Source organism: Etheostoma spectabile, chromosome 11 (genome assembly GCF_008692095.1).
Source record: "Etheostoma spectabile isolate EspeVRDwgs_2016 chromosome 11, UIUC_Espe_1.0, whole genome shotgun sequence".
Classification (NCBI taxonomy): Eukaryota; Metazoa; Chordata; class Actinopteri; order Perciformes; family Percidae; genus Etheostoma; species Etheostoma spectabile.
Window position 1 is genome coordinate 5,868,805 of NC_045743.1, and position 27,602 is coordinate 5,896,406.

Genomic DNA, 27,602 nt, shown 5'->3' on the forward strand with positions numbered 1-27,602 from the left:
GCTCAATGAGGTGTGGCCCTCACCTCAGAGACCAACCACCTGTGTGCCTGTATCGTGTGTCTGCATGTGTCTGAGATTGTGTCTGCGTGTAATGAAGTCCATTATGGGTGTGATGCCTCTATAATTCCAATGTTACATTTATCACTGTGATTATGATGCCATTACAGCTTCCACACAGTGGATCACCCAGTGGGCAGTGACCTTCTGTCTATAAAAGGAAAACTCAATTTCCTCCACAAAGCTGTTCTCTGATGATGTATATTACATCCAAGAGCACAAAGGTATGCATAGTGACTCATGGAGGCCACAGGAGAGTGTGTGTTTGTGTGTGTGTGTGTGTACATATTTCATCTTTTGATATTTTAGGTAGGATTTGTTATATTGACCCATAGTAGGTTTCACATTTTACAACAAAGTTGATCGAGTGATTTATGAAGCAATAATGGAGTGCATAGGTTTCAGAGTCTTAAAATGTGAGGTTTTTATATAATTGTAAAATTAAAATCTTTGGGTTATGGACAGTTGGACTGTAACAAAAGTACTGGAAAAAAGCTATATTTTGACCTAATGATGGCACTATATGAAAAGCTAAGGGATCAACAAATCTATTAAAAGGGATCTTGAGAAAGATATGAACGAGTGAACCAAGTTTCATGGTAGTTCATCCTATAGTTGAGTCGAGATATTTAAATCAAAACCAGAAATGTCAATATCATGGTGGCGCTAGAAGAGATGTCGATCAATAGATTCATTGATAATGAAAATATTTGTTAATTTCAGCCATATTTAGCTTTATGTACATCACTTTATGAATATTGCACTTTTCAAAACAGCATTACAAATTGCTGAACAAATGGTTAAAACTAATAAAACAACACACAGCAATGGGAAAAACCAAGTGTGGAGAATTAGATTTATGGTCAAATACCCAGCTGTGATCTTGGCCCTGATTGAAATGGACTGCTGCCAGCCACATTAGTGTCAGGGAAATCCATGGAATCCTCAAGGTCTCTTTCTGCACCCACCGACCCATCCAGCTGGCCCAGCCCACAGTCCAATTTTGCCAGCCTGGAAAAGGTTTTTCATTTTCCCACACAGGGGATGCAACACTCATTTAGCTATAGTGCACATTCCTTGAAATCGGGGCAAAGGTCAATGTATGAATATGGTTAACTGACTGAATAAAGGACTTCTCAGTTGACTATCTTGTTTACGTGTAAACTACATCAAGTTGATATTCCTGATTTCAGAAGGATGTAGAAGGCAGTGTTTTACCTTGACCTTGTCAATGGAAAAAAGCCATAAGAGACCCAATCCCTGCTCCTGAGAAAAAGATCTGCACTGAAAACATGTTTTCCTCAGAAAAGTGGATTACATATGAGAGGACTTTGAGGAGATCTAATTGTTTCCTTTGCAGCCGGCCCCCGATGTAGGTTTCAAAACAAGTCCTGATGGTGAACACATGGCGTTGCTGTGGTGACCCACAACTCTGCTTAAATTTTTCCTACAGCCCCGAGGAACGCTCTTTGTTGACCGTAACGTTTCCTGACTGCTGTCTGCAAATGCATACATCCCAGAGGACGTCCAGCGTTAACTTCACCCAACTTTCCTATTGTGAGAGCTGTCAGATTTGATTAATGTGGAATATATGGTGTGTGTCTGTATGTGTTTTCCAATGAGTCGCAGAGAGATAGAGCGATTGAGTTTGAAACAAAAGGCGTCCACAAGAAATTATTGAGGAAAAAGTTGCAGAAATGGGGTGAAGTGTGTCACGGGACATATTTGTCTGTGATCGGGGATTAAGTATGTTTAAGTTCAGAGCCCCATGAGGCAACAATCTCCCAGCCACAACATGAAACACAATATCTCAGGTTTATTCTACTCATCTTGATCTTTGTTCCCCTCATTTGTCCTCGTTCTATGCATGTGCTGTGGCTGATGATAACAGTCGCCAGATGGCAACACAAGGCCAATGTCTAACCGCCTTATTACACACAAGGTCGCACCAATACTCAAAACGGGATGTCTGTACTGTCAGTAGTGAAGTGAAACTAACTCTTTTATCACTGTAAGATGGATAAGGTCATGACGACAAAATCGAGGTCACTGAATGACGTTCTTGTTGTCTGGGATATATTATCACAATCAAAATGATATATAGTGTTAGAACTATATACACAGACCTGTCCAATAAATTGACAGTTCTCTTAGCCCCCGCCCCATTATTTACTGTTGCTACATCTGTCAATCCTTCCGTTCTCGCACAGCACTTATAAAGATTTAAATGTTAACTTGAAATTCTTAGTAACTGTCAAAACAATAGGTTCTTGATTTCCGACGAAAGTAGACCAAAGCAGCTTTTAATTTCTTACTGCCTATTTTGCCGGCTGAAATAACTGACGCAAGCAAATTTGATCAGCTTTAACCAACTAGCTCATTAAAATAAAGTTAACCTTTTCAGGTGGTTGCAATTGCAGTCTGACTTTTTAGTAGTTGTCTCAATTATGCATTTGATGGCTTCCTCCTTAATACTATGCTAAAAGACTGAGGCCAAAGCTGCATGTCAGCATCCTGACTAGAAGATCTCACTGACCTCACTGTTCTTGTATTGTTGTGCAGAGCTGGTTAGTACTACAGAGGTATTAGAAGTATGATAAGGAAAAATGTAACATCAGGCTTTTATTTCATTCTAACATAACCCTGGTAGGCTAACTTAAATGCTAGGAACAAGGGTGTTAGATTTATGGTTCATTGTTTGTATTTTCAAACAGTATGTTTTACTTTTAACAAGAAAAGGCTTACTGTGTTGGATGAACATATTGCTATCTCAGGTAACGCTGGCTGGAATTGCTGGAGTGTAAACTTCCCCTAATCCAATAAAGAGCTGCTAACAGTAACTTGTAACACAGTGGGGAAATACTGCACAGTGTTTAACGTAACCTGTAACCCCACAAAATGTAGTTAGCTAATGAAATGCTTGTTGGCCTGGGCGGTAACACTGCATTACATTGGGAATGTATCTATGCTCACCGAGTCCTATGTGCCCCAGCTCAATGTCCTCTTTATATGACACATTAGGGACAACTTTCAAATACTTTTTTATTTTCTCAGCATTGTTTTTCCCCTTGGTCAAATGTTCAAAATATGTTTCCCTTGAAATCACCCATACCATATAGCCTACTGATGTTATACTCCTTGAAACTTACAACCTCAAATTTGTGGGCAAGACCGTTTTCTTGACTTTTGACGTTGAAATTGCCACATGAGCTGAACAGAATGTTACCATTCAAACGGAATTTGAAGCATCCGTTTCCCTTCTTTGGGTTGTAATTTGAACTGTGAAGACAGCTCTTACACATCACTTACAATCTGAGTTTATATCAAGAAACGCACATGCCCTGAGAACATAGAATCCTGGGAAAACAGGGATATCCTGCATTGTATTTGTGTCTGTCTTCCTGTTTGTCATCCTTTAAGTGAGGTTGGTCTTTCTGTAGTAACACAAACACACACACAGACACACACAAATTATCTCCACAGCTCTATGGATCTTTTTAGCATCTTTCAGCTCATTGTTTTGGTTTTACTCTGTATCTCACTGTTTTTATTAATTTTCACTACTATCATATATGTTGTTTCTAGACAACTGTTGTCAATTTTAAAAAGTTACTATTTACCCCAAACAAAATGTCAGACAAACAAAGTTTCGGTAAAGATTTAAGAAAATCTAGATATTTTTTGTCAATTATACATACAAGTATGTATAATTGAATTTGGATGTATATGAGCAAAATGAACAAACTATTAAACATACCTATGTGCATATGTTTTCATTTGTGCAAAATAAAGTTGGCTGTAAACAAATGTTAATGATGCACTAAAAGGTAACTGTTTGCAAAGATTTCAAAAGGTCATAATACGTCAATATTGACGTTTTATTTATTAATTTTAAAGTACTTGAGCTAAAGCCAAGTTTTGTTTTAGTTATTATTCATTTTTTTCTTTACTCATTAATCCGTGTCAAATATACATATAGTTCGGAGGAGTAGGGAAAACATACAAACCACATGAGGAATGTGTGGAGATTTAATAGGCTAGTTAAGATTTTGTGTTTCTTCTAAATATGACTTCCAAGCCTTACTAAGTTTTAACAGTCCACACAGTGGCTAATATCCTTAAAATCCTCAACGAGCTACCAATGCAATTTCATATCCTCTTTTGCCTGATACATTGTGTATTAACATACACAAACAGGTGGTTACTGTCTGCATGTCAAAGCGTCTCCCCAGATATTTACTACCGCTTCACAATTTTATTTTCACTCAAGAAAAACCAGCTTGTGATGCCCGCTGAATTCCTCTTAACAAAATCCTCACGTCCAGGAGTTTCAGTGATAGCAGTATGTTGTTGCTTTCATCTGCTCCCTTCCACACACACACACACACACACACACACACACACACACACACACAGATTTCATCATTGCTTCACAGTTGGAAGTTCTTTTCCAATAGGCTCAGGGTCAAGGGAGAGGGACAACAGGGATGGATGAGATTCCTGATTGCAGGTTTGGATTGAGGGGCTTTCAGAATGAAAACTGCCATTATGCATCATGTCTTCTGCTGATCTGTGAAGCTACAACAAGCCTCTAATATAAACCATTATGCTGTAGTGCCAGTAAATCAGTTCGCTAACTTATCTCTCCTCCTCTACTGACAGACAATTAGTTTTTATCAGCAGAGATGGATCCTGTTTAATTGCATAACGGAAATGTAGCTCTAATCAGAAGAGTACAACCTGATTTAAGTTCAAGCCTTAGAAAGAGTTTATTTTATACACCCAATGATTCATATTGAGACAGTTTTCAAGCCAAATGGCCTTTTTTTCAGATAAAATAGATGCAACAGATGAAAAAATATGAAACAAATCTCCAAGTTAAAAATATTTTCAATGACTAAGAAACATATTTTTGCTTGCTTCATGTTCATCAATTGTCATGTATTTGGGAGTTTTATTATTTGCTTTGAAAACGTTTTATATGCCGAGGGGTTGTAAAATGCCCCCAAGGCCTAGAGGTTATGATCCTCTAAACAAAGTGTGAACCTGAAAACCACCAGTACACGACTTCCACCCTCTAGTAAAACTATATTCAAAGGAGTTTTTGATCTTTTCCAAACCTACAGCATTCCTCTCTGTGCCATTATCCTGAGCAGACAGGAAAGTAGATGACAGTCATGGGAACTGGATTCAGAAGGTATGGACTTGTTTTTATGGAACACAGAGATCTTTGCCATTGATAGATGCAGACAAACACACAGACGATCTTGTTCCCAGGAAAACAGAGAGTGTCTATATTTAAAAAAGATCAGTGGACTGTCATTGTGCTCAGCTTCCCGAAATGTGTGTCATTTCCTGTTCCACATCAGCTGTGGTGGCTTTTCCCATGGTGGAAAGGACAGCATCTCTCCATCTGCATTTCGTCTATAATGGTTGCCCTGCCATGTCATTTGTCTATGTCCGTTTCCCTCTGGATGTTTTTTTATCTCTCGATGTCCACTGCATAGGATGAGGCAAGACAGTGAGCTCATGCAGATGGTAGCTACTGTTCTCTATAGTCAAAGTTTCTTTTTCCTCTATAAAACCCGGGACCACTCCCAGTTTCTGAGAACTGAAGAGGAAAAACTCCCAGCACAAAAGAGAGCATTGATTTGCTAAACATGTTTTATGGTGAAGAGGTTTCTCATGCTTTGGAGACCACGTAAACGTAAACTGCTTGGTTTTACAGCACCACCTACTGTAGCACACAGGACTTGGGATTGTATCCCTTTATTTGACCACACTTTACTTTCTCTGTAGAGATGCCAACTCTGTTGTGAGATTACGATTGGGCCTATGTCTTGTGAACGAAAATGTTTTGTGTGCCTGAATTATTTTCTCATTACTCAATTGTGGGGTTGCTTGTTTTTCCTTTTTATGACCAATCTAAGTAATACAATCCACTCATGATGCAAAACAACAATAAGGACTTTTAGTAGTGCTGTGGGGAGCTTTTTTTTTTCTGCCTGCCAGCAATACGCTCTCTACCAGGGGAGTGGGTGGTGAGGCTGGAGAGTCAGCTTGCCAAATCTCTGCTCCCCCCCCCAAAAGCAGAAACCTCATGAAATTAATATATTCACTCCCAACAAACAATCAGTTTCATTCTTTCACTCTCTCTCTCTGTGTCTGTCTCTCATCTCTGTCCAGATTAATATCCATCTTCACGCTCAACATCTCAATTTCTCTATCATTATATGCAAAAAGCATGGGAATACCAGCATTCATTCATGAAGTACTTGAAGTACTACCCATATGACTTTCAATAACATAATCCATTACCCTTTTCTTTCGGTTTTGCTCATATCTAATATTTTTATGTTGAATGAGAGAAAAACGTTTTTGGAATAATTTGTTCTTAACTGATTGTTTGGCTACTACAAGCTGTAAACACAATATTGAAATATTAAAACTTATGGCAACAATGTTAAACAAGTGTCAATGCACTCATCCAACAGGCACAGTGTAGAGCAATTAGTATTTATTAACAGTCAAGTGTCGGTTCACCAAATCAGAGCCCAATATTGACTCTATTAAAAGGATACGCCACCGTTTGTTGAAATAGGGCTTATCGTGGTCTCCCCTAGCTGATAGGTGGACCAATGAATTGTTTTTGTGTCACTGCATGTAATTTGGTGGGTTTTTTTGTTTCAATTTTTTATTTATAGTATCAATTCATAACAAGAGTTATGAGTTATGTTTGTTGGCTCACTTTTACTCACAACATGCTAACCGGCAACATAGGATTCCATTCACAACGCTAAGCTAACTAGCGGCAGCAGCTAGCAGGGGAGCTAGGGGAGACTGTGATAAGCCCTATTTCAACAAACAGTGGCGTATCCCTTTAAGACTCAGTATTGATCTCCACCAACTTCTGAGGGAAATACCTAGTTCTTTAGTTGCTTAATGTTAACTACAATCAATAGCTAGTTGCTAGCTAACTGCTGTCAAATGTTGAGCAATGGTTCCTTAGACCTTTATAGCAGAAACAGCTTAGTGGCCATAAAACCACAACAATGGGCGGAAAAAAGTTGAAATGTTCTGTAGAGCAAAGGTTAAAAAAACAACCAATTGGACACAGTGATGATCATATTCAAATAAAAGAATCTCACTTGCCACACCAAGATGTTGACATGACTATAGCCATCATTTACCCATTAACGACCATCACCTAATCGCCACAGCTGTGTCAGGTCTCAGCCAATCCAGACAGCTGTAAAGGATCAGTTTGACCAGTACTCAACGGCATGACTCTCTTCAGGGAAAATATTTGGATGGAAAAAAGATGGACGTAAAGTTAGAGACACCAGAGGGATGAATACATCTGTGAAAATCCATCATGGTTTCCATTGTTTTTGCAAACAAGTAAATCAGTTGGGTAATGCACACATGTAAGGGAAGGCTAAACATTTAGTTGGATCAAGACTCTTGAAATGTATAGCTTAAACATGCATGCAGAAACAACAAGTGACAGACCAAAACAAGAGAATTTATAATGTCTGGTTTCTCAAAAAGCAGAATCTTATCTGTCAGTAAGAAATGGTTTAAGTGCCAAATCAGTGTCTGTGAGAAATGTTACAGTTCATCTTAAGCAGACCAGATGTGTGAAGGACGTAGGGCCCGTGAAGAGATTATGTCTTCTATTTCCTCTTGTTTTCATAAACATAAGTGCAAACAATGCCAATGTTTGAATGCATACTGAAATCTCTTCATTCTCTCTTGGCACTGCCATTATCACTTCGTCACTGAATGTTCTAAATTATTTCCTTTGCATCAAGCTGATACAGAAAAACAGTAGGTGAAGGGCAGGAGGGTGGAGGATGTCTTTTGCATCCGTCAGATGTGGAATGTGGAACTTCCTCTCCCTAGGCCTCCTTACAGGGTTTCCTGTACCCACAGGGAGCGTGGGGCTCAAAGGTCAGACCTGCTGCAAAGTTAGGCTGGTAAATTCTCAGTGCATGCCAGAGTACAGTTGTTAGACCATTCCTTTCTTCACCTCTGTATTTTTTTTTAACTAGCATTAACTTTGTTAACTAGCATCAACTAGCAACTTTGTTAACGAGCATGTTAGTTAGCAGCAGAGGTGGGTAGAGTAGCCAAAAATTGTACTCAAGTAAAAGTACTGTTACTTCAGAATAATATGACTCAAGTAAAAGTAAAAGTAGTCATCCAAATAATTACTTGAGTAAGAGTAAAAAAGTGCTTGATGAAAAAACTACTCAAGTAGTGAGTAACTGTTGAGTAACGTCTGATTTATTTCTTAACACAAGCATCAATCAGACAGACAAAAATACAAAATAATCATATTTAGGCAAACTATTGTTCATCCAATCAATAAAATAAATTAAAATTAATTTATTAATTACAAAATAGCTTAAGTGTAAGACTTTTCACATTAAATTAGGATGGATACTGCATGTGTTCTGTATGTAGCCTAAAAGACAAAGATCCACCTCTCCACAGCAGAAACTAAAACTACCGCTACGTCTCCTCAGGTTAGAGGTTGAGTTGTTGAACGCTCACATGTCCGTTTGTTTTGGTCGACACAGAAGGCATCGCATAATGTAGCTGCTGTTTCGCACTTTTCCTAAAAGGTAACCATGCTTTCACTATGAGGCCGGAGGGTTCCTCCACGTCTGTGTTGCCTTGCCAACGGTTGATTCTTTGTTTTGCTACGACTGTAAGGTAACACGTCCCGCCCATGGATATAACAGTCTATGGTCCCGCCGCTGAGATCTCGTATGGTCATGTGACTGCACAACGCCGTTTGATTGGTGGAACACAGTCACGTGGAAGAGCCTTAAGCGGAAGACTCTCTCTCGCTGTCAAAATAAAACATTAAAATGAGACGTACGCGGGGGTAAAAACAATGACGCGTAGAATGCCAAAGAGGTAAAAAGAAAAGTAACGAGCTCCTTGTAGCCTAATGTAGCGGAGTAAGAGTACAGTTTCTTCTTCACTAATCTACTCAAGTACAAGTAAAAGTATAGTGATTTAAAACTACTCCTAGAAGTACAATTTTTTCAAAAACTTACTCAAGTAAATGTAACGGAGTAAATGTAACTCGTTACTACCCACCTCTGGTTAGCAGTAATTAACCTGTGTAATTAGCCTGCAGTAATTAACCTCTATGTTATCTCCTTACATATACCTACGTTTTCCGTCTCTGCCAGTTTGGGAATGATTGAGATTTCTCGGATACGGAGGAGGTGAGGAGGGGGACCTGAAGGTGGAGATCAGGGAGGCGAAGGAGAAGTACAGGAGTAAGCTGGAGCATAAACTCCAGCAGAACGACATTAGGGAGGTCTGGCGCGTCATGAGGAACATCACTGGCTTCCGATCAACTGGCAGCAGAGGAGTTGAAGGCAGCTTCTTTAACAGATTTGATACACCTGCCCAAGATTAACCCAACTGCTGTCTCACCTCCAACCCCACTACTCCCCCCTCCCCTCCTCACTGTCTCTCGCCCTCCTCGTGGGAGATCCCTACTCCCCCCTCCTCTGCCTTTCAGGTTAACATCTCTCTCCAGCCTGACTCCTCCTCCCCTCCCCCTACCCCACCTGTGACCTCTGTGTGCCTCACTGCTGACCAGGTGAGAAGACAGCTGACCAGACTCAACTCTAATTAGGCTGCAGACCCTGATGGTCCGTCCTGGGGTGCTCAAAGCCTGTGCCCCCCAGCTATGTGGAGTCCTTCACCATGTGTGGACATAGTGGAGGACTACAAATACCCGGGAGTGCACTTGGACAATAAACTGGACTGAGCCAAGAACACTCAAGCCCTCTACAGAAAGGGCCAAAGCCGTCTCTATTTTCTGAGGAGGCTGAGGTCTTTCAACATCTGCAGGACAATGCTGAGGATGTCTGTGGTGGCCAGTGCTATTCTGTTTACTGTTGCATACTGGGGCAGCAGGCTGAGGGTAGCGGACGCCAACAGACTCAACAAACTGATCCGCAAGGCCAGTGACGTGGATCTGGACTCTCTGTCGGTGGTGTCAGAGAGGAGGACGCTGTCCAAACTACACGCCATCGTGGACAATGTCTCGCACCCACTCCATGACTTGCTGCTCAATCACAGGAGCACTTTTAGTGAAAGACTAATTTTCCCAAAATGCACCACACAGCGCCACAGGAAGTCATTCCTGCCTGTGGCCATCAAACTTTATAACTCCTCCCTCTAAGTGTCTGACATACAGAAACTTAGTGAGGTCGAAACTGGAAAATAATTTCTGTTTTGTGCAATAACACTGGCTTGAAATGTGTGCAATACTCCTCTGCTACCATTCTTATTATTATTATTATTATTATTATTATTATTATTATTATTATTATTATTATTATTATAATTACTGTTCACCATTACAACTTCTTAATTATGTAAATTTCGTATCATAACATTCTTTTAACTATGTAAATACCGTACATAGCCACACTCCTTATATATCTTTATTTATGTTTCTACTTGATATTTCTACTATTTGTGCAACTGTAACACAGAATTTCCCTTTGGGGATCAATAAAGTATTTCTGATTGTGATTGTGATTCTGATGTTTTATCCTTGATAACAAATAATTTGCCAAACAGATTAACCCTCTACTCCTAAAAATGTCTGGCCCATTGTTGTGGAGAGTAGGCGTCGGCTGTCTGATTCTGAAAGTTGCTAAACTTAACGGATGTGGAACCCCCAATCCAACGATCAGAAAGCTATCTCAGGATCTGGGCAGCATGTGTCTGAAGTATAAAGCAGCCTTTAGTCGTGCAGAACGCCATCACTCATTCTAAGCTCGTTATCTCAAAGTGTTTTGTCTATGACTGTCTCTTGAATTCAAATCTCCGGCCCCCCTCTCTTCTTTCTGTCTTTCATTCGTGTCCCTAATGGGTCTCCCACATTCCAGACACTCCTTCCACTCTGACCCCCTCTTTATGGGTTAATGGTGTGAATTTCATCACTTAAACTGTACGGAAGTGTGATAAGTCTTTCAAATGGCTGAATGCCCATGACAGACTCATAAATTCACATGAGCTTACATATTTTCATTGCATTGCTGTAATACTTTAATTTCCTACAAGAAGGCACTTGACCATGATTGCACATGATGCTGCTATGAGATGCTATGATATCTATAGTTTCCTTACTGTTAACAAATCCCATGAAAAACCCCCAAACCAACAGAGAGAGACCTTCTCAATCATGATTCTCAAAGTGGGCTCAGGGGACCCTCAGGGGTCCTTGGCACTCTGCCAGGGGGTCCGTGAAAGGTTTTCAGATACATTCCTCATTATCATGATATGAAACATCTCAAAGTCTGTAATAATTCATTGTTTACTTTCTAATTTAACAATTCTATACCTCAATTTATAATCTGCAAATATGTTTAATACACTATAGAAGTGTAAAGCAAATACGCTATGTCAAATTATTCCAAGGGACATAGGTCCCTAGTATACTCTCTATCTTGAGACCTTGGCTGACACAAGATTGAGAACCTTTGTTCTAAAAAGACTTGTGGCCCCAAGCCCATTGGTCTCAACAGAAAATAAAAAAAATTAGTCACAAACGTAGTTTAATTTCAACTAATTCAATTTTAATTTTTGCTGCTTAATTTCCTTAGTCAGCTTTGGATTGTTTTTTTTTTTTTTAAACATTGCTCAGACATGAATAAATAGTCAGCTGTGCATTAATGAACATTTGGTGCACTTCTGAGTATTTACAGTAACAATACTGTCTTTTTATGGGATTTGTTGTTTGACATATTGAAAAACAGCAGACTTATCGTTTGTAAAAAAGAATATGGGTCCATTTTGAACATATATACATATATAGCAATGGGAAACAGGGAGAAGTTATAAGTTAAAAGCTATAAGGCACTAACATATGAGCATTTTCAATTTCCTTACGGGAGTCATCCCAAAAGGATCAATAAAGAGAAGTCTAAGTCTAAGTCTAGTTAGGAAGGAAGGCAGTGTCACTGCTGCACTTTCAGAAACCAAGTTATTGGAATTACAATTTGCAATGGCATTTAGAAAGCATCATATGTGATCATGACCTTGTCTGTTTGGTAGAGCTGGTTAACACATAGATTAAGAAAGAGAGAGAGAGAAAGAGGGTTGTTTTTTAAAGCTGAAACAGTAGTAACCATACGGGACTTACCCTGGCACCCTTCTCTGGGAAACATTGACAACCTCCGCTGCAGTCTCTTCCTCCACACGGGCCACTGTCCTTCTTCCCACCCTGTGAGACACAAAACAGACAAGATTAGGGCTATTGGAGCTCACAATATAGATGTCACATATACAAGAAACGGCTACATTTTTCTGTAAACTTAATTTACAAAAACACAGTAGAGATATACTGTGTTGTTGCTTACTTTCCTCTTTGTGCATTCAATGGAATACAGTGTGGGGTAAATTGTGTTTACCGTAGGTGTGACCGGCTGTGTTTGTGTACACTGTGGTTTGTGAATACACTTGTTTATGTGTGGAAGATTGTTTTTGTGTTGCCTGCACTGCTATGGTTATTGGTCTGGTATGCAGAGAGGATGTTTTGGATGTGGTTCGAATGACCCATGACGGACATGCAGACATAATGGATGTCCATGAAAATCCTATTCATCAGACGGGCTGGTCCCAGCAACTGACAGGGACAATTGTCTTTAGATGTCTGCATACCAACAAAACCACCCACCATCACAGGCCAATCTGTGTTCGACTTGACACACACGCACACACACACACACACACACACACACACACACACACACACACACACACACACACACACACACACACACACACACACACACACACACACACACACACACACACACACACAGACCATCAGGGGTCAGTGTGGACATGCCATGATCAAAGAGAGCATTCACACAAGAAGGTTTCCCCAACCCACATGTCAGAGGTGTCGCGACCCTAAGCTAGCTGAGATTGCTGAATATATTATTAAGACAGAATGGTGTCTTGGAGAACTCTTATGGATATGTGGTGTTTCAAATAAAAATCAAATGCAACATCCAAGTTTGCCTTTTGGATCTTGTGCAACGACCACATTTCTTACTTATCAGAAGCAGAAGCAAAACAATTTGAAGCCTTGACAAAACTATAGAAAAACAACTTTAGACATGAACAAGTGCTCATTTAATATATGTGTGGGTTAATCAGTGACTGTGTAGACCATCCAGGGCGGTTTAAATGCATAACTGGAAACGCTGGAAATGCTTTCGCATATTTTAAAATGTTCCATTGAACTTTTCACCATTTGTGACTGAGAGTAATTAGTAATAAAACACAGACACATACTGCAAAGAGTGTGCATTCAAATCCAAATTTCTAAAGTTTACGAAATGGGTGAAAAGTCCTTTCATTAGCATGTATGAGTGAACTTTGACTAGACAGACGGAGAGGCTCCATGTAGCTGGTTATGATGTCTCTCTCCCTCTCTTGTATCTGCCTACGTGCTCAACCTACACAGCCATACCATAACAAATGCCTCAATACCCTCCACTCTCCCTTGTGAAAAGAAAAGAAACAAAATGGCCACTTTATGCCCACAGTGGCAACAAAACGGCAGATACAGAATCAGAATAATACTCACTCCTCACTTTGACAGCAGACCCCAGCAGTCTCTCTTACAATGGCCACATTGAGACTCTCCTCATACACAAAGACCTTCTTTTACTATAGAGACATCGTCCTTTAATGATCCCCTATCTCCACAACAAAAAGACCCTCTTCCCCTCCCGTATGGACTGCACAAGGCTGCATTTCTTATTTAACTACCAGTGGATCTGAGGGGTTCCTTTCAAACCACTGTTTGATGTAGATTAGACATGCTGTGATTGGCATAATTTAGCCTGCATGCAGCATGCTATGGTGGAAGACTCACTCGGTCTACAAGGAGCATTCATTACTTAAATCTTTAATTTTGAAATCATAATTTGAAAGAGGGTATATCTAAAGCAAGCCTTTATCGGGAGGGGGAATACCTTTACAATCTTTTTTTAGTTTCAGGAGTGGAGACAAAAAGGTTGTAAGGATGTAGAGAGTCACAGATGACCTTTCTTCACTTTGAGGTGGAAGTCCAAAACACAGACAATAGATTACGTCATCTCTGGACAGACACACAAAGAAATGGCTCCCAAGAAGGCAATAACACATTATGAAGCTATGCACCATCAATTAAATTTTACAGGCTCAAAATCGCTGTTGGCTATTTCAGCAGAGGACAATAGGACTGTGCTACAGTATCCTGTTTTCTCCACCCACTGTCACAATAACCTCTTCTTTGTTAAAATCACCTTTTCCATAGGCGAACCTTCGATGATAACATGTTGCTGCATTTATTTTGCATCAGTGCAACAAAACTTAAAGAACTTGCTGCCTATTGGTCCAACAATTTTCTCTTTCTTGTCTTTTTTAGGGTGCTATCACACTTGTAATTCAGTTCAATTAGTCCCACTCCTGCAAAAAAAAAACCACACGGTTGCCTTTTAGTTTGGTCCATTTTGTGTTCACACTGACTTATTAGCTTGAAGAAATAGAGTTACATGGATCCACATAGGTAAAGGTGAAAAGGTGGATCTGTATGGAGCTAGAACAGTGACAGCAACCTGTGGTATTGAAAATAAAATTTGGCATTGAAACAACAAATAGCGGCACTAAAAACTGTTGAACTGATATATAAAATATAAACATAAAAAAGTAATAATCTCACAATATGATATTATTTCACTTTGACATTTTTTTGCATTATGATAGTTTTTTTTTAAAATTATCAAAAAATTTTCTTGATGTCTTTGTCTTTTCAGTTTTTTTTTACGCTGTCAAGATTTTTACAATGTAACTGGTTTTCAGGTTCAACTTTCTGTTACTGTTTTGGAGGGGGCCTGAGGGGAGGGGACAAAGAGGGCGTGGTTTATGGGTAATTTACATAGTCTACTGGCGAGAGACCGCACCTCCATATATGATTTGAAACAATGGCCATAAACCTGGTCAGTTCCTAATCTCCGGTTTGCGGTGATTGCTCATCTGTGGCTTCTCATTTACAGTAAGCATCCCCAGTGATGATAATCTTTTATGTGCTGTGAACTACGTTAACTTATCTAGGGCATCAACTACAGTCCTCTGCTATGTCTCAAGACTGCAATGACATGCATAAACCTAAACTCTTCTCATATATATAAATGAACCTGTGCATTTGTGTACACCACTCAGACCACACACAAAGTCAAAGGAGAAATAAAACATTCCACAGAGCATTGATTAGAAAAATAGACCAAGTTTTCCTCTTAGAGCCAACATGGTGTCTCCTGAGCCAAAACAAATCATATTCCTCTCTTGCCAAGTTCCCCAGTGTATCTGGAATGTGTATACCAGTTTTTCCATTGCTATAAGCAGAGCTATGAGAAAGAATTAAGTGTTAATGTGTAAAACAATTAAGAGATGTTTCATCAGGAGTAAATCTACAGTACCATTCCCTTAAAGCAACACTCAAGCATTTAGGGAAATAAAACCCATAGTACCTTCCCTAAATAAAGGTTTAATAGAATGAGTTAATACAAGATTTGGTTCTGTCTGTAAAAATAGAGCCAGTGAGGTCATATTTGTAAGAAAGATGTCTGTTACTGATATCGCCACGTATCTATGGCCGCTCTTATGTATGAATTTGTGTAGGGATGTACTGTATACTGTATGCAAGCTATTCCGATGTAAAGAATTTTTTTCCCCATCTACTTTCCTTCATCAGGGTTTCATTAAATAACTAATTGCACACCATCAAAGCACTGTCTAAAGATAACCCTTGAGTTTAAGTTCTTAGAAGAGTTCAAGGTCCCCAAGCCACAGTGGTCAGATTAATGCTTTTCTCAAAATGTTTTTATTGCCTCCCCTGTTTTTTATGGCTGCACTGGTGCCTCAAACCAAATGTCCTTCAATGTACAGTAAATTAAATAAAACCAGCTATGTCAACAGCACTCTCACGCTCAATTATTCCCTCCCTGCTGATACACCTAAGTACATACAGTCCATTATTGCTATTAATGCTATAAGAAATACTTGTCTTTTTCAACATTTTATTGATGGACAGTGTTACATTGTGTGAGAGATTATTTGCTCCAAGTGAGAATGTTACGTGTGAAATTGAACACTACAGTAGGCTCTATGCCAATGTTGTTTTCAATAAAAAAACATTTGCACAATGCAAGCCGATCCACTTTTCCATGTTGATAAGAGCATTGAATGAGAAAAAATAATGGGACACAAAGAAATCAAGGGACATTTAGAATAGATAAAAATGTGCAATTAATTTCAATTTAACTATGACATTAATGTGATTAATCATGAATAAACATTATTATAAATATTTTTTGTGATCAAATTTTTATTTTTATATTCAGAAAAAATAATAATGTAAACATAACATTCACGAACAGTTACAAACGACACACGGGGGCATAGGAACGCATCCCAGGGCTACAAATTCACAGAGAAGGAAAAACGGGAGGGAGGGAGACAAAACAACACATGCAGAAACAGACACACACAAACAGACACACACACAGACAGAAGACAAAGGACCAATCAACCACGCGAACAAAAGAAAAAGCTACAACATTGCTTTCAAGGACTCAGCAATGCTGTGCCAAATCTCCAAAGTCTTCCTAAGGGCTCCACCCACACAAACCGTCGAAAATTCCATGTACGTGACATCCAAAAAAGAAAGGATCCATGTACGAACAGATAAGTCATGAGGTGGCTTCCAACGGGTTGCAATCGTCCTCTTAGCAGCTGTAAGTCCAGCAATCACAGCACCTTTTTGAGCTTTAGAAAGCTGTAAGGCTGACAGGTCATTCATAATCACAACATTGACAGTAACAGGCACAGTGACATTAATCAAGGTGGACATCTTGGATGCATTATTGTTCCAGAAGTGACCAACAGGAGAACACTCCCAGAACATATGAAGATATGGACCTTGAGCTTTGATTGGGCAGAAAATGCATAAAGGGCTGTTTATTATTTTCATGTGATGCATTTTCACAGGGGTGATATATGTCCTATGTGTGAAATTATAGTGAATCTGCTGATGATCTGGATTGCAAGATACTTCTGGAATTTTAGATCATACATTATGCCAGTCAAGAGTGGGGCCTGCGCAATGGCGTGCCCAATCGGAAGGGCAGAGCGGCCAGATATCACCAAGAACTGATAAAGCTTGGATACCATACCATAGTTTTTAGGCTGCATGGTAAATAACTTCTGAAGTGGATGGATGGGCAAAAGCCTCTTCCAAGGGACACCATGTGCCATGAGTGCTGAACTTAACTGAGGGTAAAAAAAAAGGGGAACGTGGCAGACTAGATGCATTTTGTAAGTCAGAGAAGGGTAACAAGCCAATCTCACCAAAAATGTCTCTTAGACAATGAACTCTTTGCAAAAACAAAATCTATTCTGGAAAAGGATTTATGTCCACCTGAGAAAAAGGAATAGTCCCTACAAGTAGGATTAACTGTACGCCAAATATCTAAGCCCCAAGCTGCCGGCCCATGATTTCAGGCCATTTGTAGTCTGATCCTGGCCCCTAGTGGCCTTCGCGTTCAACCAATCAATAAAAAATCCAGATCCTTGACTCGTGCTGAATCTATGGTTTGATAGAAAGCTTGCCGCCGCTTGACCGTGAAGTTGCTGTAATCCGGGGAGAAGCGAATTTTCCGGCCATGAATGACGAGCGGAGATCTTCGCGCAGCTTGTAGGATTGCCTGCCTGATTATGTAGCGAAGGACGTTGAAAATCAACTTGCAATTAGTAGTGGTGTTCTTCTTTGGGTTATCACTGTAAATTCGGTGGGCTCTCATAATCTCTATCTGAACATCTGCTAGATTTGGGAACCACTTAGGCAGTGAGTGTGAGATTTTTTTGGTTTAAGTTGAAGGTAGTTTCCTCGACCAAAATACTGTACCACCATCATACAGAACATGCAGATATGACGAAGGTTGGTTTGTGTGGATCGTCTGTGGTCAGCCTGAGTGACCATGGTCTTGGTCTTACCATTTAGTGCATACAGTAGGTTTACCACAGACATAACCACTTTCTAACACTTCCTGTCAACGTCTAAAGCAGCCAAAATCAACACTGCATCTCAACTACGAGAACAGGATGATGGTGGGTACTGACGAACGGCAGAGCACGGAGCCATCACCCAGCGGAGCCGTTCTGCAGCCGTTCCGCAGCCTGTGGAAATTACAGTTAAAGAAATAGACCAAAATATCCCGTTCTGGACGGAGACCAGTGAAGGAAAATAGAAGCACTTTTCTGGTAATGGCTAGGCGTTACTGCGCAGCCTTCAACTGACCTTGACAATGTAGTTGTGATGTGGGTAACGTGTCTGAAAGTTGTAAGTATTCTGGTAGCTGTGCCAAGAGAAATCTCAAACATTCTCAATCAGCAGAGACGGAGAGGCGAGGGTAGGTATATGTTAAGAGATAACATAGGCACAGGCTAATTACTGCTAACTAACATGCTAGTTAACATTAGTAATTAAACCCAGCTAATGGAAGTCCAAACTGTCTGCGTTCTTCTCCTGACAATATGGTGATTTGTCTATGCACAGGTGATGGCTTTGTAGCATTAAAGTGGCGCCATAGGGAGCTACGCTTAGAGAAGAGAGGCTTACCCCCATGGGAAGTTGGAGGTGAGGCTAACCGCCATTATTAGTTTCCCATGATGGTCTTGGAGACCATTCTGACTAATCAAAAGCTTGTTTACGGCTTGTCAACCAATGGAAGGCTGTTCAATCAATGCAGATGACATAAATCAAATAAGGTGAAGAGGAATCACCCGAGGGCAGTATAGTTTGATATGACCTTAAATTGTCAAGAATACCTCAGAGGGTTAAAACAAAAAAAGCAACAGAAGAAATCAAACAGTCACAGACTCACAGTTTTTGCAATAAAAGCAATAATAGTTCTATTAATAGTTCTATAATTCCATCAAATAATAGAGAAGTATCGATAACGGTACTTGGATCTTCATTACTTCAGTCTTGAAAATGGTATCAATATCAATACAAAATAACATCCCCATCCGTAATCCTTACATGGTTAAATCAAATTACAAATGCCACAAAGACAGATAAAAGATAAAAAGATAAAATCAGAGATATTAAATTAAGTATAATTTTAGGTTAACACAAATCAGTGCATAAAACCATCACTGGGATCCAGGAAATGCATTGTAAAGCCTCTCGCCTATGAAACTAAATAGCAAACAGAGCATAAAACACACACAGGAGACAGATGGGAGTCCATGATGTTGACACACAGCTGTGGATTCCACATACCAAATAAATTACTCAAAAAAACATCCCATAATCCGTAGAGATTATTAACAAGCTAAATACATAATTGAGAAATGTGCGTGACGACCTTGACCTTAAGAAACGATGTGACAGGGACGGACAAATTTTGAGGGGAAGTCAGTAAATCTCCTGATTCCAACAGTAATTTTCCTTATGAAACCTTTATTTTTTGTTTGCAGATGTTGTTACAAGAAAAAAAAAGTCAAGCACTCTTTTTGTCAGACACATAGTATTTCTTACTCCCTGTTGTTTAAACATCCAAACATTCATAGATCAATCTTGATGCCACAGAAAGATCTTGTAATATCAATGACTCTGACCTGATGGAAATGACAAACTGCCTCTTTGAGATGATTTCTTAGTTTTAACACATGAAGCAACAAAGGAACCCCCCACCCCCCACTGGGTTTGAGGTATCAAATAAATGGAGATCACAGACTGTTGCAGGTCAGGATGAGTGTTTGATCTGGTAGTGGTGGTGACACAGTTTCTACCCTTCAGTAACTCACCCTATAAGGAGGACAGAAGAAACTGAGGAAAGAGATGTGAAATATGGCTGCTGTAATAACAATAATAAGGTTCTTAACCAAAATCAAATCCAACTACAAGAAAACCTGTGGCCATAAGTGAGTTAATCTGTGGGCTGTTTGCCAGTGGCTGTTGCTCATCCTTAATTAAGGGATTTGACCTGCAGCCTCTACACAATGACCTTGGCCAAAAATATTTTAGATCCCACTATCCAATCTTTGTAGATGCCAACTCACTTTTACAACCACTACTTTGTTTTCGTAAGTTTTCACCATTTTGATTTTGATTGTGTGTCTGTGTTTACACATTTATACATTGTATGTCAGAGAATCTGTCAACTATACTGTGTGCCAAGGTAGCAGCTGTGTTTCTTCATACTAATGATGAGAAAGCACAAACTCATTGAATTTGAAACACCTGGCCACTCTCAACAAGAAGCTCTGAGAAGGGTTTTTGTACACATCTGTGATTAGAAACATGCTGTGTGATATGCCTTGATGCATATCTGCACTATATCTCAATGTCAGCGGTGAGACCGATTCTGCACTGGGTGTGCGATACTCCCTTTGCCAGCTGAGAACAATCTCTGTGAAGGATACATTAAAAGCCTGCAAGCCGGAGTTAAAATCCGACTCAAGAAGTAACTTAAATATTAGGAAAGTTTTGTTCATTTAGCTTGTCAGTCCTCTACTTTTGTCCAGACAGAAAAAACTAAACTACACTATCGGATGGATTGCCATAAAATTTGGTACAGACATTTATGTTCCCCACAGGATGAATTGTACTTTATTGATCCCTTAATTTTTCCTCATCAGGTAAAAATCTTAATTTGATCAATACTTTTTAGTTTATCCCCAAATACGTGTGGAACTAATTACAGCTGTCTTAGCTGTAGTTTGTGCTTATTCCTAATTAGCAAATGTAAGCATGCTAGAATGCTAATTCAAAGTGGTGAACATTGTAACTGCTAAACTCAGCATATCTAGCCTGACATGCCAGACCCAGCTACAACTGCACACATTAATTGCTCATGTATTGTCCAAGCCTTGTTGCACTGTCTGTATTTGTCCAGCCCAGGCTGATGTCTTGTATAAATGTATTTGTCCTTATGTAACTGTATTATTGTTTTAGTTGTCCAAATCTGTCTAGTCTACACAATGTACTGTACAAATGTCTGTACCCGACGTGCTGTAACCATGTTCAATGTTTTATGTTTCTGCTGAACAGGAACCTGCTGAAAACCAGTTTTTAAACTGAGTCAGGCCCGTTTATATTGTAATGTAATGTAACTTTTAACTTTCCTGTATAGTAAATATGAATGAATGAAAATTACATTTTCTACCGCTAGGGTGCGTCTAGATTTCTAGGCTACAGCACATCATTCAGCATTTAGCTCAAAGCACTGCATTACTTAAGTTCAGCCTCACAGAGATGCTAGCATGGCTGTAGACTCTTCTTAAAAATAATAAAGGTGAAAAAGTTTTTTTTCTTCTATGTAAAATCATATTTTGCTAGAAACGTCTCCTTGCTTTTATCCAATAAAGGCAAGGCAGGGTATTTTCTTAGTTTTATATACAGTATATATATTATATATACATTAACCTCTATATGTGATTCAAAGACTTTTAGTTTCGGTTTATGCTATCTGGCCCACAGTAAGACCAGCCCTGCATTCAAGGCCTGTTTCTCACTTTGTACAAAAGAAAAGATCTTGAACATCTTGAATGACTTCATCGCACTGTGAGCAGTCGCACTGCCGCCTCAGTGAATCCCGGACAACACAAGGTGGAATTTGTAAGGACATTCTTGCTTCGCTGAATAAAAAGAGGAAAGAAGCATGTCTAAATTACCCCTGTGAGTGGGAAGCTATAAACATAAAACTTCAAATGTCTGTGTGTGTGTGTGTGTGTGGGAGCAAGTTTGTAATGCTGGTCATCATTGTTGCTGTCTGGCTCTGTGACTCACAGGTGGGCTGTAAGAAATGTTTCCCTCACAGTAAAGAAATGAGTGATACTGATGCAGTAAATTACATGGAAATGCTTGATCACTATTTTACTTTTTCAACAACCAATTCCCTTACTTATTTATTTCAAACCTTTTGTAGTTTGTCTGTCAGATTGGTTCTTATTTTTCAGCGCAGTACTAAAATACAAAACTGTAAAAAAAACAGACTAAACCAAAAAGTAACCCAGGCTGTCAAAAAGGGGGAGTTTATACTTTCTGTGCAGCATCAGCTTCCGGCAATAGTCAGACACAGAATTTAATCAAATAATCAGAACAGTAAAACAAACACACTGACAAAGCAGTTAGAAACACACAAACTCACTCACACAGACTCACACACGCAAAAAAGCTCAAATAGCAAAACATCAAATATAACTGTTTGTGTTAGCGTAGTTTTTATTACTGAGACATGTCTTGATATAACACCAGATGTCCCAAACGCCTCCATTATGGTGATTAGGGAATGTCTCGTGCTGGCCATAATGGAACCAACTCAGTCTCACGCCAGTTTGTGAAATGGTCACGTTATTTTGATTCAATAATTTGTGTACATGTCGCAATTTTCTTGTTTATTACGTGTACGTGTCACAATTTTCGAACGTGACCTTTTCACAAACTACCATGACACTGGGCTGCTCTGGGGGACACAACAACGGGGTAATGAAACGCCACACGCCAACCACAACAGCAGGACAGTTATGGATAGGGAAAAAAAATGGGGAAAGGAACAGTCACACGCAGGACACGCAGACAACAATGGGACGGTAGTAGGAAGAGAATAACAATTCCTGGTCTCCAGGGTGACAGTCCTGTGTTCTTTGACCCATCCGCCACAGCTTTTCAATACTACTCACTACCGTAATCGTTGCTTGATCACAAAATAGGCTTCCCATTGAAATACATTACTTCAAAATTCGTAGTCGACACACGAAAATAACGACACTAACATGATCTGTACACAAATCAATAGATTAAATAACGTGACCATTCCACAAAATGCCATGAGACTGGGCTGAATGGATCTCACAGATGTCATACATGATACAGTACAGCTTACAGAGCGACTCAACATTGCAGTAATGGCTCGAGAGATCTTACTGTGTGCACTGTATGGGTTCTGTTGCACTTCAAATTGAAAAAAAGTTGGAAGAATGGTGAAAGAGACAGGGTCACTCTGCTGAGAGCAGGACAGGATTTTGAAGGAGAACATGAGCTAGCAGACGGACCTGAAAGAAGCAGGACAGAGTAGAAACTCAAACTATGCTCCTGTGGCTGGGCTCCAGTGTAAACACAGCTCTGGTTTCTGCCCTGGGCCTGACACAGCTGGACCTTCCCTCTCCCTAACTGGCCTCAGGTCACACAGTTTCAACTCCATTTCCCAGTGGGGTACACTTCTAATCAATGCTTCCTACTACAGTCTGAGCTAAATGGAGGTGGGATTAGAACTGTTTCTGTTTTGGATTTTAGTGCTGACAGTCTAATCTGTCAGACCTTGTTATGGTGATGGCCCTGCTGCTCACCCCTTGAATCAGATAATCAATCACATCCAGATGGGATGATCCATTCAGAAAGAACTGGACACCTGAGAGGCCTGAGAACAGTCATGTTTGTTTTGTATTTCCACTTACGAGAAAACAATGTCCTCAGAAGGATGACTTACAAGGATTAGAGTTGAAAGCCATAGTCAAGATAGATTTAGTTATTCATGGAATGGACCTAAGCAATACTGATTAGGATGGTAAAATAAGTATGACTTTAGTCCAGACACAGAAAAGATGGACATGGTAAGATAGTCAGGAGAGTGGTTGATGTAAACCCAGTTATTTTGGGCTTTATGCCACAATAACAGAAACATGACTAATAGTCTAGAGCCATGCTGGCGGTTCTATGACGCTGTTCACAAGGTGGTTGTTTGAGCAAAATGATAAAGATATAAAAAGTAACATTAAAATTCACCTTAAAGATAAAATCTATATACCAAATTATGTACCAAATTACATTGCAATGCATCAAAAGGTTGCTGAATTATTATGGACCAAAGTGGTGGTTGACATTTGGCAACCCTGCCAAAGGAAAAAGACAAACGAGGGATAAGAGAAAGAGAGAGAGAGAGAGAGAGAGAAAGAGAGAGAGACGAAGATGTAGAAGGAGAAATTGGACATGGTCATGTTATCACAAAGTGCGCATTTAACTGTTTTAACATTCTTCACATGACAAGAAATAGTTCAGTCTAATCAATTAGGCCACAGCTGGGATGGAAATGAATGGCATTTTCTCCAGTCCAGATAAAAATGTGTGTAAAGCCCTACAGTAAGATGAGTGAATGGCCATGTTTCTCTTGGATGAGATATCAAAATTGTGACATTATGGAGTGCCTACATACCACAGGATATGACTAGTTCAAGTCTACACATCAGTGCATCACCAAAATAAGGACCCATAAATGAAATTCAAACAAATGACTCCAGAAATGTAATGTATTGTAATGTAGTGTGGGCACCTGTTGAACTAAACAGCACATAATCTAACAAGCCCAGAGTCCTTTTGTGAGAGTATGTATAGTCTTTGGGTAAACACAGCTGAAACAATCCTTCCATATGAGCTCACTGAGAAAGCTCACCTCGAAGGAGAAAAGCTGAGAAAAGAAGAGTGAAAGAGCGGGAGGACAGACGCATTTGCAGATGGATGGAGAGCAAGCAAGGGGACAGAAGACAGGGGAGATCGAGACCAGGGGCAGAATGAGGCTATAAAAGGAAGTGAGACTGAAGCCTTGGAGGACTGGGAGGAATTATTTCTGCACAGCCTGATGGGACCCCTGTGTCTCTCCATTAATCACTGTGAAATTGAGTTAGGGCAAAGGACAGGGGTGGCTATATACAGTATATAGGGATTTTCCAGAGACAATGTCCACAATGAATTTACTTCCAAACTTTATTCCAAGTCAAATAGAAGTCAGCTGAAGCTGCTGTACTTTAAAACAAAGCTGTGTCCTTCCTAAAAAAACTGTTGCATAAAAAGCTCAATTAAATTAGTAGAAGTACTTAAGAAGGTATGTACTGTTTGTACTAAAATTTAGGTAGGTGTACTGTACGAGTGGGCAATATAGATAAAATCTTTTATTACTGTATATGTCATTTTCTATCACAGTATCAATATGTATTGTATATTTTGTACGTATCATATATATGAAATCCTTAAAATGAACTCTGAAGCCAGCAAACTCAAAACCTCCAAAATCAAAGCGTTTCGTCACACTGATGCATAAATCATGCAAAAACCCAACACTGCACACAATCAAGGATGGGCAATATTGCAGGATTTTCCACAATGGCTTAATATACTAAGATATATTTAAAGGGTAGCTGCTATAGAGCTGAAAGGATTAGTCTTTTAAGCAATCAGACCATCAACTGAAAAACAAAAGACAACTATATGTGGTTTAAGCTTCTGTACATTGGTTGGTGTGCACAGATACATTTTCCAAAATGGAAGTATAGCATTTATAGGTATTATTTTTATGGACAAAGACACAGAGAGAGTTTGTGTGTGTTTGTGTGTGTGTGTGTGTGTTTGTATGGGTGTTTCTGTCAGCGCACAATTCACCGCAAACTGCTGTCTCTGGAAGAAACTATTTACACATCAAACTCCACTCGGTTTCCTTTTCCTCTTTAGAGAGCTTCTATGGATAATCTATTTTCTCTTCACACTATTCTGCACTCAGGTAAAACCAACCTTCACTATGCCCACAGATAAACACAGCCCACACTCTTTGCACATGTGAAAAAGAAAATTAGCCTCACACATCCTGCCAATGAGGGAGAGCAAACTGGCTGACTAATTCAAGACATCTTTCAGTACCCCACAAGAAACTCCAAAACAAATCGCTTGCAGATTTACTGACCTTATAATCCGCTGATAACAACAGTGTTCATGGTTGTACATGTGTGCTTGTTTAAGGAGTCATTTGTACACCAATGGGGGCAACCAGCCAAGCTCACCAGGCCTTTCCTCACCCTCACAATGCTGAACCATGGAGAATAATCAAATAATCACCACCACAAAGTTACATTTCAAACAGCTGTTCCTGTGGAAACAATACTTAAGCAAACAAAAGACACACATACTACACATCCATTCACATGTGAGCAGGCATGCACGTGCATCCACACAAACGTTACACAGTAAAAATGCAGAAAGGTCAGAGAGGACTGTCACTGATGTGAGTGCAACACATCATTGGAAAATGCATGCCACCACACAACACACATCCATGCTTGCACACACCAGTGACAGGGAAACCCCACAAATGGGCTTCTCATCCAAGGCTGCGGCTTCCTGCAGCACAGTACAATGGGCTTTTCCCTTGATTGTTACAGCCAGGCGCTCTCTATATCACAGCCACTATTTTGGCAGGGGATGTGCTGTCCATTTTTCTATCCTTATCACAGGCAGACATCTTCCCCCTCGCCCCGGACACACGCCTTCCTCTGCCATCAAACAATCACATTTAAGAGGTCAATCACGTGCCTACTTTCCATCAGATGACCCCATCACACAGCACTCATTCACGTTTAGACCCAGACTTATGCTTTTAAAATTTTAACAAATAAAATGCACGGCTGTGTAACCAACGTTAACTGTATTTCCATAATTTGCATCTTTTCCCATTCTCTTATAAAAATTTCCAACATCCTTGTTCCGGATGTAAGCAGTCCAACAAAGTGCTGCCGCAAGTGACTAAAAGATACATAAACACACTGTTTCACTCAAGATTGTATTGCAATGATTACTTTCTCCACACATAAAATACAGCTACTGCAGTTACCAAATGTAATGCTACTTGTGAGTCAAAATAGGTGTGTAAGTGCGGTGGTCAACAGAAAGTGTTCACTCCCAGGCTCAACCCATCTTTGTCAAAGCCCCAAAAACCCAGGTGAACAAGTGAAGCAAACAGATATAATGTCATCAATCCCGCTCAAGCCGTGATAAACACGCCCACCACCTACAATATAAGCGCCCATTTTAATAATAAAAAAATAATATAAATGAGATCATAAACAACATACTGTATGTGGCTCCTACAATACTAAGTTTGATTTAGTTTGTCTGCGTGGTTGCAAAGTGAACATGTCAAAAAGGCATATGCAGAAACAATATCACAATCATCCACTTAGCTAGTAATCGCTAAAGCAGATGCTGCTGCTAGGCTTCCAGGTACTGTAGGAATCTGTAGCCAAAAACGTCTCTTCCATGGTCACAGACTAAATTCCCACAACTCTGTCATCCTCTGCCAGCATCATCCCCTCATTCCACCGTACTCAAACACTTCTTGAAATATATTCTCAAACACACAAAAATCCGAGCCTCTCAAAGGGTCCTACATGAAACATCCTGTGAACATTACTGCCTCAAGAGCCTTCCTTCCTCCGCCAATGGACACTGATAAACAGTATTTGTGTGCAAGGATTATGTGCGTGTGTGAAGGGGAGTGCACATTATCATGTTGTTGGTCTCTGTTTCAATTTTAGTCTGGCATCTCCAGGTAGACTGCGGAGAAGGAAATACAGAAGTTAGGATCCTCTGATGTACCATAGAAACTGTCCCCAAGGTA

General features: G+C 39.8%; 1 protein-coding gene across 2 annotated transcripts in view; it reads right to left on the bottom strand.

Moving 5' to 3' along the window:
• The window catches only part of col4a2 (collagen, type IV, alpha 2), a 69,006-nt gene that overhangs the window by 33,541 nt on the left and 7,863 nt on the right, over nucleotides 1-27,602 (bottom strand). For both annotated transcript variants that reach the window (XM_032529130.1, XM_032529131.1), the window contains exon 4: nucleotides 12,245-12,325. In XM_032529130.1, the coding sequence (XP_032385021.1) occupies nucleotides 12,245-12,325 (81 nt within the window). The remainder of the gene's footprint in view (nucleotides 1-12,244; nucleotides 12,326-27,602) is intronic.